The sequence below is a fragment of the Xenopus laevis genome, chromosome 4L (assembly GCF_017654675.1).
Source record: "Xenopus laevis strain J_2021 chromosome 4L, Xenopus_laevis_v10.1, whole genome shotgun sequence".
In the NCBI taxonomy this organism is placed as follows: domain Eukaryota; kingdom Metazoa; phylum Chordata; class Amphibia; order Anura; family Pipidae; genus Xenopus; species Xenopus laevis.
Genome location: NC_054377.1, coordinates 101763577 through 101777420, shown reverse-complemented (window position 1 = coordinate 101777420; position 13844 = coordinate 101763577). Strand labels below are relative to the sequence as shown.

The following is a 13844-nucleotide window of genomic DNA, read 5'->3' as shown; positions in this document are numbered from 1 at the left end:
AATTAAAGTGAGATCAGATATTCAAATGATGTAGTTTGTTCATGCATCTACATCTAACAGTCCATGTAATCCAATGTGGGGAAAAAAAAAAAGTCGGTCAGACACCATCAGATTTTATCTCGTCTGATGAAGATTCAACAATGCAGCGTTGGTATCTGACAGTTGCGTCATCTACATCCGACTTGTAGGATGCGTTTTGTCGATCTGACACCATTATACAAAATCTTCCTTTTAGCCCTAAGCTATACCTTTAAAATAACATACCTGGGCATTAACCTTACACCCTTTTTTAGACTTTATGGCACAAACTGCCCCTGCCTTTCTGCCAATTAAACATGGTATGTCCACATCGCATTGGTAAAAATTAACTACCACTTCAGTTCCTTGAAAATTTAGCCCAATCCTACCAGAAAGCCATTTGCAATTTCACCCTGGGGGCACCATACAGCCCTTTTCTCAGTAACAGAACTCTTCTGCGTCCCAGAGAAACCTAACTTGCCATTTTTTCTATAGCTAGACAAACCTAGTCTTTTTGAGAGACACTGACAATAATTAATCTCAGAAAGCTGACCCCAATTATCTGCCTTATGCACTAAAGATTTCCACCCATGAAGTGAGCCTGCAACATTCAGGCATTGCATCTAAAATAAATGTAACAACACTGGCCTGAAACCTCTTCATGATGGGAACAATATAAAGTACCAAGTAGCCACTGCTGTTCTTCACTACCTGCTGTTGCAATCATAGCCTGTGAGCCCAAATAAGTGCAACAGTAGAAAGGTGGCCATACTATATATAACTCTGTACAAACTCACGTGCACACTCAGGCCCTTTCTGCCACGATCCCGCTTGGTGCACAGCGCCTCAGGGAGACGGCCCTCCCAAATTTTACCGATAAAAAGCAATACAGGCTGGCACACAGAGCGATTCAAACCGGGGTGCAACCCCTGGTACGTTTATTGCGTCACAACGTTTCGGGGGGCGTTCCCCCTTCGTCAGGTGATCACCTGACGAAGGGGGAACGCCCCCGAAACGTTGTGACGCAATAAACGTACTAGGGGTTGCACCCCGGTTTGAATCGCTGTGTGCCAGCCTGTATTGCTTTTTATCCATACTTATATATAACCCCACATTCACCTGTCCATTCCATTCTTCCCATTTTAAGTGTTACGGGTCCTTTTAGTGGGTGCTGCTACATTTCATGCATCTGCATAGGTAATCTCGATAGACCTCAGCACATTTGTAGCCCCTTTCCAATTGTCAAGATTATCTCTGCCAAGGAAAAACAAATGAAAAAGTATAACAACATAATCAGAATTTTAAGCACATCGTAAAATGTCTTTGTACTTTGTTTCTATTTAGTGAAATAAAACTCATAAAGTCTTTAACTTTTATATTTCAATGCTGAATTTATTTAGATGTTTGTTGCAATAGTAGGAAATTTTCAGCAACTGATAGTTTGTTTACCTTTTTAGATTTTATGCAGCCTGTGTCGTCCTTGGCTTGCAATATTTGCATGAACACAAGATTGTTTATAGGTAAGCATGTGTAAAATACAAAAGGTTTGCTTAGGTAACTACAGGCATGCACTGGAAAGTGCATAAGTCAACACCAATTTAGGAAAGCAAACAGAATGATTCCTTTATTAGAATCTGTAAGATGTCATCTGTGTGTAAATATAGTTAATGTATGTATAAGAAATGGAGGTACTACACAAAATCTTTAAAAATGGTACCACCACCTTTTTCGTTTATAGCATGACATTAAAAGAAAGACATACATGTTCCTATAAATGCAGCATACTATCCTCTTATGGTCCATCCCTGGGCAGATTTTTTTTTTTGAAGGAAGAAATGGGGGTGTATAGTAATGTAACTAATGCCCTGCTATGCTGGTTAGTAGAAATGAACCTGCCTAGACATAAAGGAGGCACAGGGTATGCCAATAATAACATGCTGTACACCTGTAGTAAGTGATTCCCATTTTGTACTATTCTCATTCAGAAAATGGGAAAAGTAGGATTGGAAAATTAAGCCTATGTTATATTTAAATGCATTGCATTACATTGTTCTTTTTTAGAGATCTGAAGTTGGATAATTTGTTGTTGGACACTGAAGGATTTGTGAAGATTGCAGACTTTGGTCTTTGTAAAGAAGGTATGTTATATCTTGATGCAACAAAAAGAAGGCTTGTGGGAGCACTCAAAGGCTAAGTAAAAAATATATAAATACAATGCAAGTGCAACTGATCTGGCCAAATTAGTTAAAAGCAAACAAAAACAAGAGTGCATTGATCAATGCACACTCCCTGATCCCCTGTTTTATGCGTCATTTAGTATATATGCAAGTATTTTATAAACAGGGGTTTAGTTACAGAGTTGTGATCATAAAGTTGATAAGCCACAATACCACGTCAAAGTAATCCCCATACAGCAGCCCAAACTATTTACCTCCGGTCATAGTATTCAAAGGCTGGCACATCCCTGCATGGTAGCATTTATTGGGATCAGAGACTCCTGACCTGGGCATTGGGTTCACTCACAGGGCTTAGTTATCTTGATGGTGATTATCTAGAGTAGGGCTTCTTCTTATACATGATTGTTTTTTCTGGCTTTTCGAGGGCTGTTGAACCTTTCATGTTTATAAGCTGAATATAGAGAACTCTAGCAGCAATTTCTCTTCTCACATTACCACCTTGTGTTTCTGACAGACTGTAGTCAATCCGTTTTGCTACAGAATCGCACTAGCAACACGCACTCACTTTACAATGGACTACTAAACTGAGGGGCAATTAAAATAAAGAAAAAAAATCAGGGAAGCACTTATAATAATGTAATAATGTAGTTATTAATAATAGAACACAACACAGGGAAAATTGAAAAAGGGGCTCCTACTGCATATATATTAAAACTGTGCAATTCTGTACAAAAAAACCTTTCCATATTAAATAAAGCTTGAGCTTCCAGCATACAATGTTCTTTGTATTTTAGGAATGGGTTTTGGGGACCGGACAAGCACTTTCTGTGGGACTCCTGAGTTCCTGGCTCCAGAGGTGCTTACAGAAACATCGTACACCAGAGCAGTGGATTGGTGGGGTTTGGGAGTTCTCATTTATGAGATGCTTGTTGGTGAGGTAAGATTATAAACTGATTAACAGAGTAAACCGATGAAACATAAACTTGTGTATCATTGGCAGGTTTCCAGCAGTCGTATACTTGTAGTTATGTGGCTCTGGGCTCATGCAGTCGAAATGACCTGGTGCTCAGTGGATTGAGAGCCGATCTCGTATTTCCAATCTTACAAAAAACTGTAGGCACTTCAGGATTTTATATATAAAAGTAAAAAATCTGTATTAAATAACTGTTGAACAAACAACAAAACAACAGCAACAACAACCCATTTTTGACACTCTTAACAATAGGCTGAAAAGAACAGTGACTTTTTTTCCCATGCCACTGTAGTGCTTTGTTACAAGACTTGTAGCTTTTTTTTTAATTAGGTTTAAAATTTGTAAATGTTTGCGGACTCATCGCAGTTAAAAAATCTCTAGTATTTCCTGTTGTACATGATTCATAGGGGCAGTGCTACAAATTCTACTCCTCTCATTTCTAATCTGTATCCAAATGTGGCAGAAGTGTGATTGTTTTTTTTTTCACGGAGCATGCGTTTTCTTCACCTCAATAGACCACTTGAATATACTTTTACCTTGATTTCATCATTTTATAACACATTTAAGGAACTGAAAAGCCCTTAATTGAGTTTTTCTCATTTTTCACACTGTATGTCCTGGCTACGACCAATGAAACAAATGCTTCTTCTTCTCAAGTACCCTCTGCTGCTATTGCTGTTGCAGTCTGAACCCTTGCTATACTAAACAGATGCAATGACTTCTCAGCTCATCTTTACTACATACAGTTCCTTCTCAGGGCCCCCTAATTCTGCATGTTATACCACTGACAGGATTGATGTCATCCGAGGAGATTCTGTCTCCCCTTAATCTTTAAATTATTCCTAACCTGCCTCCAAACCCTTTTTATCAAAACCTCTTAAAACTCCTGTTATATACCTGGTACATTTGCTGCCTTTCACTAAATCTCCAATGTGTCCTTTTAGACAGCTTGTTACCATAATTAAGAGCAGACATGCATGGGAAAGAGGTTTGAGATAGAAAAATCATGCCATTGACATTTCCTAGGGTACCTCCATATCTATCTGATCGAGGGTATCCATCAGCCCTGCTTCAGCTGATTTAGTTTACTGTACATGCTGTCAGAGAACTGCGTTAATGACCTAGGACCTATCAAATATTCCAGTGAACCCTGCTCAGCTCAATGGGAAAAAAAACTCAAAAAGTGTGCATTTTTGCCATAACCCTAATGTGATTCTATTTAATGCCCAACTGTCTCTGTTAAGCACATTATGCTTTTTCAGTCCCCCTTTCCAGGAGACGATGAAGAGGAGGTGTTTGACAGTATCGTTAACGACGAAGTGAGATATCCTCGATTTCTGTCAACAGAAGCCATCTCCATAATGAGAAGAGTACGTTCCCAGCATGATAATATCCATGGTGACATCTTTGTAACTGTTTATATCTGCTCCTCAGACCATTGCCCCTGCTCTTCTGGGCTCTGACTCCAAATTCTGTCGATTTCATGTTCATTGCTTCTCCCATGCTGCCTGGGACTGATCAGACTTGGGAAAATAGTAACAGGAGCAATGAATGGTCTGTGCAGCTGTGGAGTTCCACCATTACAAATATTTTTTTGAGTATATATTTTGGTTGTTATGCAGCACTCCATTTTGGAATGTAACTGCTGTCTGGTTGCTAGGCCTGCAGACCACAACAAACAGACATTTGTTTAAATGCCACAGGATGACGATGGGAGTGGATAGAACAAAAGAAAGAAAAATCTAGCTTCACAGCAAGGGTCTTGTTTTTGGGGTTTCTGATCATATTTAGAGGATATCATTTCTGTTTCACTATGTTCAGAGGCCAAAAAGAAACTGCACAGTTAAAAAAATAAAAGTGCCGCATTTACAAGATATCCTTTCATTAATATTAATTAAAGGCGTTGTTCACCTTATTTTAGTATGATGTAAAGAGTGATATTCTGAGACAATTTGCAATTTATCATTTTTTATTATTGATGATTTTTGCGTTATTTAGCTTTTTATTCAGCAGCTCTTCAATTTGCATCATAACCAATTTGGTAACTAGGGTCCAAATTACCCTAGCAACCATGCATTGATTTGAATAAGAGACTGGCATATGAATAGGAGGATCAGTAATAAAAAGTAACAATAACAATACATTTGTAGCCTTACAGAGCATTTGTTTTTTTAGAAGGGAGTCAGCAACATCTATTTGAGAGCTGCAGAGAGTCCGAAGAAAAAGGCAAATAACTATAAAACTATAAAAAATAAATAATGAAAGCCAATTGAAAAGTTGCTTAGAATTGGCCGTTCTATAACATAATAAAAGTTACCTTAAAGGCAAACCACCCCTTTAATACTATGGAGTAGTTTATAATGTAGTGTTGGTTTCTGAAGACCTGATCTCCTCCATAAAGCAAGCAGTGTTTAAAGTGTTGATAAATGTTATCTTCTTGTTGTATTTAACCTCTAGAAATATTAAGAATATTAAAATGCATAATCTTTCATTTGTTTGCAGCTTTTAAGAAGAAATCCAGAGCGTCGTCTTGGTGCAAGTGATAAAGATGCTGAAGATGTAAAGAAACACCCTTTCTTCAGAGTATGTACAGTACTGAGATCTGTCACATCACAGGCACTAATAGATGAAATATGTATATATATAATAAAATATGGGACGCTAATGCAAGGGGTACACTTTTTTCTGACCTCTTGTCAGTATGTTCCACTTTGTATCCATTATCTTGCTTTTGTGTCCAGCATTCAGGTTCCCTACCCACTTGGACCCTTTATTTATTCTCCATTTGCACAAATGGACCGTCTCACTGGGTTGTGCAGTAGTAGAGAAAAGTCTTGTTCTCTGTAATGTCCATTCATAGGGAAGCCAAAAATGTGGTCATGGCTTTATTGCGTTTAGTCTCTAGACTTTTGGGGTTACAACAACATGTTTAAAATACCGCAGAACCCCCATTTTACACCACCTGATTTTAAGTTTTTCCTTATTTTACCTTGTTGTTTTGTGGTCCCACCTATATATTATGCATAATACATTTCCCTGATTTTACATTTTACTGGATTTTGCACCATTTTTTTCTGGTTCCCTGAAAAACATAAAATGTGGGTTCTACTGTACTCCAATAGGTTTCTAGACCAGTTGCATAACTAACTACTTGGCCCCCACAGCAAATTATTTCTTGGGCCCCAAAAATGTTTAGAGGTTGACTTGTTTAACCAATATTTCTTGAAACTGTATAGGAATAAGGGCCTTGTGTGACCCCTATACTTCCTGGGCCCCCCTGCAGGCGCAGAGTCTGCTTTTTCTGTAGTTACGCCCTTGTTATAGACACATTTACTAAGCCCCGAGTCCTGTTTAACCTTTATGGTGGCCCTGAATGTTTTTGATAATGACTGACTGGGTGCAGACTGTGCATCTGTCCAGTTCCACAAGACCCACTGTTATACAGTCACTCGTGATACTCCATTACAAGGAGCTTTGTTGTCCTGATCTGTATCTCATGTACCAAAAAAACAAAAATTATTCTCACAATAATAACTGCTGTAGCTGATTGCAAATCGAAGCCTTGGCCGTACTTGCAAAACACTGTTGTCTTTTCACAGCACACAGACTGGACCGCTTTGCTAGCAAAGAAAGTCAAGCCCCCATTTGTACCGACCATCAAAGGACGGGAAGACGTGAGCAATTTTGACGATGAATTTACCTCAGAAGCCCCAATTTTAACACCGCCCCGGGAGCCCAGGATACTGACAGAAGATGAGCAAGAATCGTTTAGAGATTTTGATTACATTGCGGATTGGTGTTGAGGACATTGGACACTGTGAAACTGGAGCAAAATGGCAAAATACTGTCCCCAGCCATCTTGTGCCATCGTCAGTTCCTGATTATTTTATTTTTGAAATCACATGAAGATTCTTTTAAATTACTATTTTATATAAACTCCGCTGAAGAGTGGCCACTTGCAACATATCCCCGCTATTTTATTATTTTCTTTTATTATTTTAACGAGCACTGGAAGCCGTTTCAAGTCTGGTCCAGCTAACCCTACGGATGCAGGCGCTGAGCTACATATCTGTACTGTACCCGCTCTTCTTCATACTGGCACCCACCATCCACAGCTGAATATTCTCTGAATCAGAGTTGAGAGGAACCAATCAAATTAGAGAAGGTTAACTCTTTATAATGTTCCAATGCTGTGCTATGTTCAACCATAACACTAGTAGTCACTTTATAAAACACTGTCAGTAGCAGGAGGGTCCTCACACCATTGTTGGACTACAGCAGCTCTTGTATCGTCCAGGCATTCTGGGAATTGTAGTCCCAAGAAGAGTTGTGGCAGCAGCCTACTAACCTCGATCTGTTGGATTTCCCATAACAAACAAGGTGTTATTTTAGTGTGGTTTGTTTAAGTGAATGATTTATCCAAAAGAAAAGCCATATTCTAGGCATCCCTCTGGTTACCTGAAATGTCAAGTTGGTTGTTGCTGGGCTGTGGTTTAGAACTAAGGATGTATGAATCCAGGATTTGGTTCGGGATTTGGCCTTTTTCAGCAGGATTCAGATTCGGCCGAATCAGTCTGCCCGGGCCGAACCAAAGCCTAATTTGCATATGCAAATTAGGGGGCGGCAGGGAAATTGCATGACTTTTTGTCATGAGACGAGGAAGTGAAAAATGTATGCCCCTTCCCATCCCCAATTTGCATATGCAAATTAGGATTTGGTTCAGTATTCAGCCGAATCTTTTGCAAAGGATTCGGGGGTTCGGCTGAATCCAAAATAGTGCATTCGGTGCATCCCTATTCAGAACCCAAATTTTTCCAGGCCTTTAAGACATGCAAGCCCACTGTCTCCCTGCCATTTTGCTTTGATTTTTGTGATTAAAACACAAGTCAAAAACGATGTTCAGCACAAGCCCTATGCATTGATCCCATGTTAAAAAGAGAGGTATACTGCCCCTTCAAGGAAGGGCTTATTTTGAGTTTGATGAGCTGAAAAATGGCAGGGAGATAAACTGATTAGAACCGCCCTGTGTGTTCATTGCCCTTAGACCTTCAGTGTCTTCGGGACAAAGTAGAAAATAGCCTTAAAGGATGGTTCACCTTAAGTTAACTTTTAGTATGTTCTAGAACGCCCAATTCTAAGCAAATTTTCAATTGGTCTTCATTATTTATATGTTATAGTTCTTTAATTATTTGCCATTTTCTTCTTACTCTTTGCAGCTTTCAAATGGGATTCACTGACCCCATCTAAAAATGAATACTCTGGAATAGGAGAGGACCTGAATAAAAATGAGTAATAAAAAGTAGCAATAACAATAAATTTGCAGCCTTACAGTCTCTTATTTAAATCGGTGCATGGTTGCTAGGTCAAACTGGGGAGCTGCTGAATAAAAAGCTAAATATGCAAAAATTGCAGGTAATAGAAAATGAAGACCAATTGCAAATTACCTCAGAATATCCCTCTCTAAATCATACTAAACTTTAACTCAAAGGTGAACAACCCCTTTAAGGTAAGTTTGACTTCCTGCCATTGAGCAGTGGGATTAGCTGCACAAATAAGTTCCCATGGATATAGTGTTTTATTTAGCTCCACGTTAAACATAAATGTGCAGAGCTGATATTCCTGCTCCTGACTGTTTGTGTATAGTAAGCTGTGAATTGGCTGCAACTAGGACAAGTTGTGTATCATCAGCCACAAGCAACTTGAGATACTAATGGGAATGATGTTTTTATATGAATTGTTCCTCCTGTTCACTTTTAGCAGGCTTTTTACAGTTTTGACTATTTTCAGATTTCAGCCGATGCCTTTTAAAAGTCGTAGATAGTTAATTTCACTTCTCAATGCCTTAAATGTGTTTAGGTATTTGCCAACTTGCCTGGCTCTGCCACTAGGTGTCCCTGTTTGTTTAGTGTCATATCGAGGCTACAGCTTGGAATCAACAATTCTATTTTAATGGGAAGCTGTGCTCTTTGGTTCCTTTCAATGACCTAGTGCTGTTGTAGTTTGCTGCATGCTGGGCCCTGATTATTTCTCCTATAGCACATGTTTATTGTACCAAATCAAACAGCCATAACTTCCTTTCTATGGTCCCCACGCAGCTTTACTCCAGTCACAGCTAATCACACTAATGTAGGTACATGAGGGCAATAAAAAGGTTGAATGTACTTTATTTTGTCTTATTTTATTTCTATTTCTTGAGCTAGACAGGGAAACTGAAGTTACTCCATGTTTTGTTCTTGCAAGATAGATCATTAGATTCCCAGTGCCCCTGTATAATAGACATCTATTTAGGGGAGATTAGTCGCCCAGCAACAAATCTCCTCTTTTTTGGGCAACTAAACTCCCTGAAATGGCTTCCTGCCGGCAAGAATTTTTCGATGTTACCCGAAGTTTCCTCATGAGATGACTTTGGAAATGTTGCCATTCTGCCAGTGATTCACATTCTTGCAGACGGGAAGGCATTTCGGGGAGATTATCCAAAGAAGAGGAGTTTTGTTGTTGTGTGACTAATCTCCCCCGAATCTTACCATGTGCTAGAGTCCTGCAGCAGAAAAAGTGGGTGACCTGCAGGTTGCGGGTAGAAGTTTCGGGTGCGGGTATAGACACAGGTCGTGGGTCTTCTCAATAGCAAGTTTGACTCCTTTTTTCTGATCACGCCTACTTCCGATGATGTCCCTTCCTGTTTACAATGACAGCACTTCCTAAATCATGACGGGTTGGGTAACGGGTCCAAGTGTGTAGGATGTGGTTCAGATTTGCGGGTCCCAGGTGGGGTTTAACAAATTGGTTCCATGCAGAACTCTACCGTGTGCCACCAGCTTTATCTGTGCAGCGGTAACTCATTATCTACCCCACAAGGACCAAACATGGAGTAGCTTTGATTTCCCTGTATTGCTGAATAAATAACTATATCCATAGATTTTTAATGATTAAAATAGGAAAACGTACAATGTACAGAAACCCTAATTATTGCTCTTGTGTTGAAAACTGCCCCTTTAATGGACATGTACTTGCCAACTGCTTAACAGGCAGAACAGTTGGGGGAAGACAGATACGGAAAGGTGCATTGTGGGAGATAAAAGTTCATTGTGGGAGATAAAAGTTCATTGTGGGAAATAAAGGTGCATTATGGGAAGTAAAGATGCATTCTGGGATGCCTCCTTGTATTCAGTCTGGCCAATGGGAAGTGTGGCACAACTCGTTATAATGAAAATAATCTGAGGTGCAGCAGGACTTGATACAACTATTTGTACTGACGCAAAACACACAGAGGCAACCGCTGCAAATGATTTGATTTTTAGTTGGCTTTGTGGGAAAGGTGCAGAAAGGTTGAGTCATGTGACATGTGCAGCCTGTCTCCCACCTCTTGTGTGTTTTTATTAGAAAATGAAAATGTCACCTGGATTTCAGTCCTCATTTGTTTTACCCTGTACTGAATGACGAGAAGTAATGCTCCAGATGCAGTCGTTGGACTAATATGATATCTTGTATTCTTCATTAGTTCCTCCAGTCGTCCAGAAAGGCAAACCAGGTGTCACTAGTTCATAAAGGAGCTTGGCCTGTTTTACTGCAGCCATCTTGCTTGCACATAATCCCGGGATTTCCTTCCTTTCCATTCATATTTATGCATTTCTATTGTTTGTAACGTCAGCTTGTGCCTCCACTTCACCCCCTGGTGACTCTCTCTAGTTGTACACTAACAAACATGACGGCCCACTGGATTTTCCTTTTTATTGTTTAGCGCCTGAGGTTAAAAGCAATATGTTGTGACAGAATGTATAAATATTTTTGATAAAAATGTATATTTTATAATGCTATTGTAACACTAACTGTAGCCGTACCTCAAACATTAGAGAACAAAGCTCATCTTCATTTATTTGCTGCTTAACGGGAGCGTCCGGCCTTCAGATCCCTCCCGGCAGTAGCAATTTGTATAGGTGCATTTTCATTGGACAGTAGGTAGTAACTCATATTTCTCTGTATGGATCACATTCCCTTATCATGTTACTGGAATGATCAAAGTATTGTCAATGGCATGTAAAAGAAATGCACTACGCAGCAAAACAGAGTACCTCAAATCACCCATCAGGCCACCGTAGTTTTGGCAATTTCCATTCAAACTGACAGACGTGACTTTACAAAAATATATATTATTTGTAGGCAATGCTATTAATTAATCCCAGAGTGTCGCTCAGCAGGTTGGGTAGGTCTGTATAAAAGCAATCGTGTCTCATCATAAATATCCTTTATGTCAAATAGTCCAGCAAAGCAGATCAGCAGCTGACGAGGGAAAGCGATGTTACAGTTCAGCTTTGCCTCAGTGACAGTGTGGGCTGTTTAGGGCAAGGCCAGACGTGGCGTTTTTAAAAAAAAGCTCCATCGGGTCTAAATACGCCACGTGAAACACACACGACCTCCAACATGCGTTTTTCAGCATGTAGGTTTCTTTTCCCAACATGCACTTCTCATTGTTCTCGTTCTCCAGAATTCCGCTGGCTGGAAAAACTATGTACATGCAAAATGAAGCAAAACGCAACATAATTTCGTCACCAGCCATAAAAACGTATATGCGTCATTTATCTCCCGAGAATTTGGACGTCACATTTTAAATACGCAGCGTATTTACATAAAGTGTGGTTTCAAACGTGCAGATCCCATAGAGTCTATTGATTTGGTCATTTCTTTATGTATTGGTGTTTCTGCTAAAAAAAAAAAAACAAAAAAAAACCCCCACCAATACTGGCGTCCCGTGGTGGGTCTCAGCTTGTAAGCGCCCTGTGAGAATTGCTATAGTGAGTTTTAGTGGTAGTGCAGTTTGTGTATTCATGTACAACTGAGGTTTTTTTTATTTTGTTTTTTTTAAAAAAACAAAAACACCATGTCTGGCCTTGCCCTTATAGGTGTGATATTAGTGTGTGTGTTTGAGCTTTTGTGCAGGAACCGTGCTCTACAATTCACCTCCAGCCTTTGCTCTGTACAACACAATCATACGTGGCTGCTATGGCTACACATGTAACTTACACGCATGGAAAATGACACATCTTTCTCATTTCCCTTTCATTTAGCAGCAGCAGCTTTGTTTCTATTACATTGTATAAATGACTCTTCATTGGCCAGCTGATATTGATGATATTCTGTTTATCTCTACTGATTGTACCAATGTTGCACACAGGCAAATGGCATGTACAAAGGAATAAAGCAATTGGCTGGATTAGTCCTGCAGTGGAACTTTACAGAGCATGGCTGCTGCTCCTGAGGAAATCCACAGTATTAGTAGCTGATATTTTTTTATTTTTGTTAAATCATAGCTTTTCCATAAACATGGGGTCACCAGCCCTTACCAAACCCCAACTCTCCCAGTATTTTAAAAATGGTGGTGTGTTCCCCTGGGTGAGAGAATCTTGTGAGCAGGTACCTCGTATTACTCCTACTTGTAGCTGGTGTCAAACAAATCCCTGTAGAATCCCTCTCCAAGCACACAATGTACAGAACTGTGTTCATCTAATGGAATCACTAATTAGTAACCAGGGAATGTCACAAACAGAAGCTGAAGAGAAGCACTAATTTTATCTTTGTAGGATGTCCTATTGTTTTTTTTACAGATAACTATTTTTAGGCAAATTATGATTTTAAACTCTAGATTGTAAATATATTTTGCTATAGCTGTAAGTGGCTGCTCAAGCACTTTGTAAGGAAATTAGAATATTTTTAGGATGGTACACTATGCATTGATATGAAATGTGCCTTTAAGAAAATGTCATTCTCAAAAGGAGTGTTTTGCAGTCATTAAATCCTATGAATGCACAAATTAAACCATTAAATAGACTCAATTGTTTGGTCAGTATGTGTAGTTTGTTCATGGCTGCCGTTGTTTTATTGTCACGGAGAGGATGTAGGACAGGGGTCGGTGATAGAGCTGGTGATAGAGCTGCACCCCAAGCAAACTACAAATACTCTGCACTGCTGAAATTATCTGCTCACCTGACTGGCCAACAAGTGCAATAAAAATGGAGTTGGTTCTTCCTTTCAGCCTCTCCTGGGGAGGTTCCACTCACTGTTGGAGGATTGGTGGGATTTGCTTCCATTCAGCTGCAAAAACATCAGTGAGCTTCCAGTTTATCCCACAGTTGCTCAAGTTTTCAAGTTTTTTGAAGACCATCTCCGCAAACCAACGTAAAAAGTCCCAGGGAATCATTCTTGTGCTGAAATCGTTTCCGTGGATGTTGTTTTTACACATTTTCAGCACTTGGCAGTCGCTGTGTGTGAGTTGTGTTACAGGTCTGACACCTCACAACTGTTGTTCCTAGACGGGTCCAGCTCACAATTCCATTAGTGGCCAGCTCTAGAGGCACAAGCTGGGTCAGCTGCTTCATTGGCATCCAGCATTTGTTGCAGAAGATTGTGGTCCTTATGTGAGCTCCAGATTAGGCAAAGACAAATGTCCGTTTGTCACCAGAAACCCATTTGACACTACACTTAATACGTTGCCATCTAATCACTGTCTGTTCCTCTGTTTGCCCAGAAGCCTAAATAAAAATGTGCTCAATTCTTTCATTTGGTAAGTGGAGCTTTTGTTATTGAGCTGAAGCTCAGATGTAGACTATGGACATGTGCACTTCTCTGAATACTACACTCACCCAGCTCCCAGCAATGATACAGGGTGAGGTGCTGCTTATGGC

At 39.8% G+C, this 13844-nt stretch overlaps 1 protein-coding gene across 1 annotated transcript in view; it reads left to right on the top strand.

Annotated features, from left to right (window-relative positions):
- The window catches only part of pkn2.L (protein kinase N2 L homeolog), a 74901-nt gene extending 61906 nt beyond the window's left edge, over positions 1 to 12995 (top strand). The window contains exons 17-22 of the mRNA XM_018258592.2: positions 1476 to 1538; positions 2080 to 2156; positions 2990 to 3132; positions 4431 to 4538; positions 5671 to 5751; positions 6768 to 12995. Of these exons, the coding sequence (XP_018114081.1) occupies positions 1476 to 1538; positions 2080 to 2156; positions 2990 to 3132; positions 4431 to 4538; positions 5671 to 5751; positions 6768 to 6971 (676 nt within the window). The 3' untranslated portion in view covers positions 6972 to 12995. The remainder of the gene's footprint in view (positions 1 to 1475; positions 1539 to 2079; positions 2157 to 2989; positions 3133 to 4430; positions 4539 to 5670; positions 5752 to 6767) is intronic.
- The last annotated feature ends 849 nt before the right edge of the window (positions 12996 to 13844 follow it).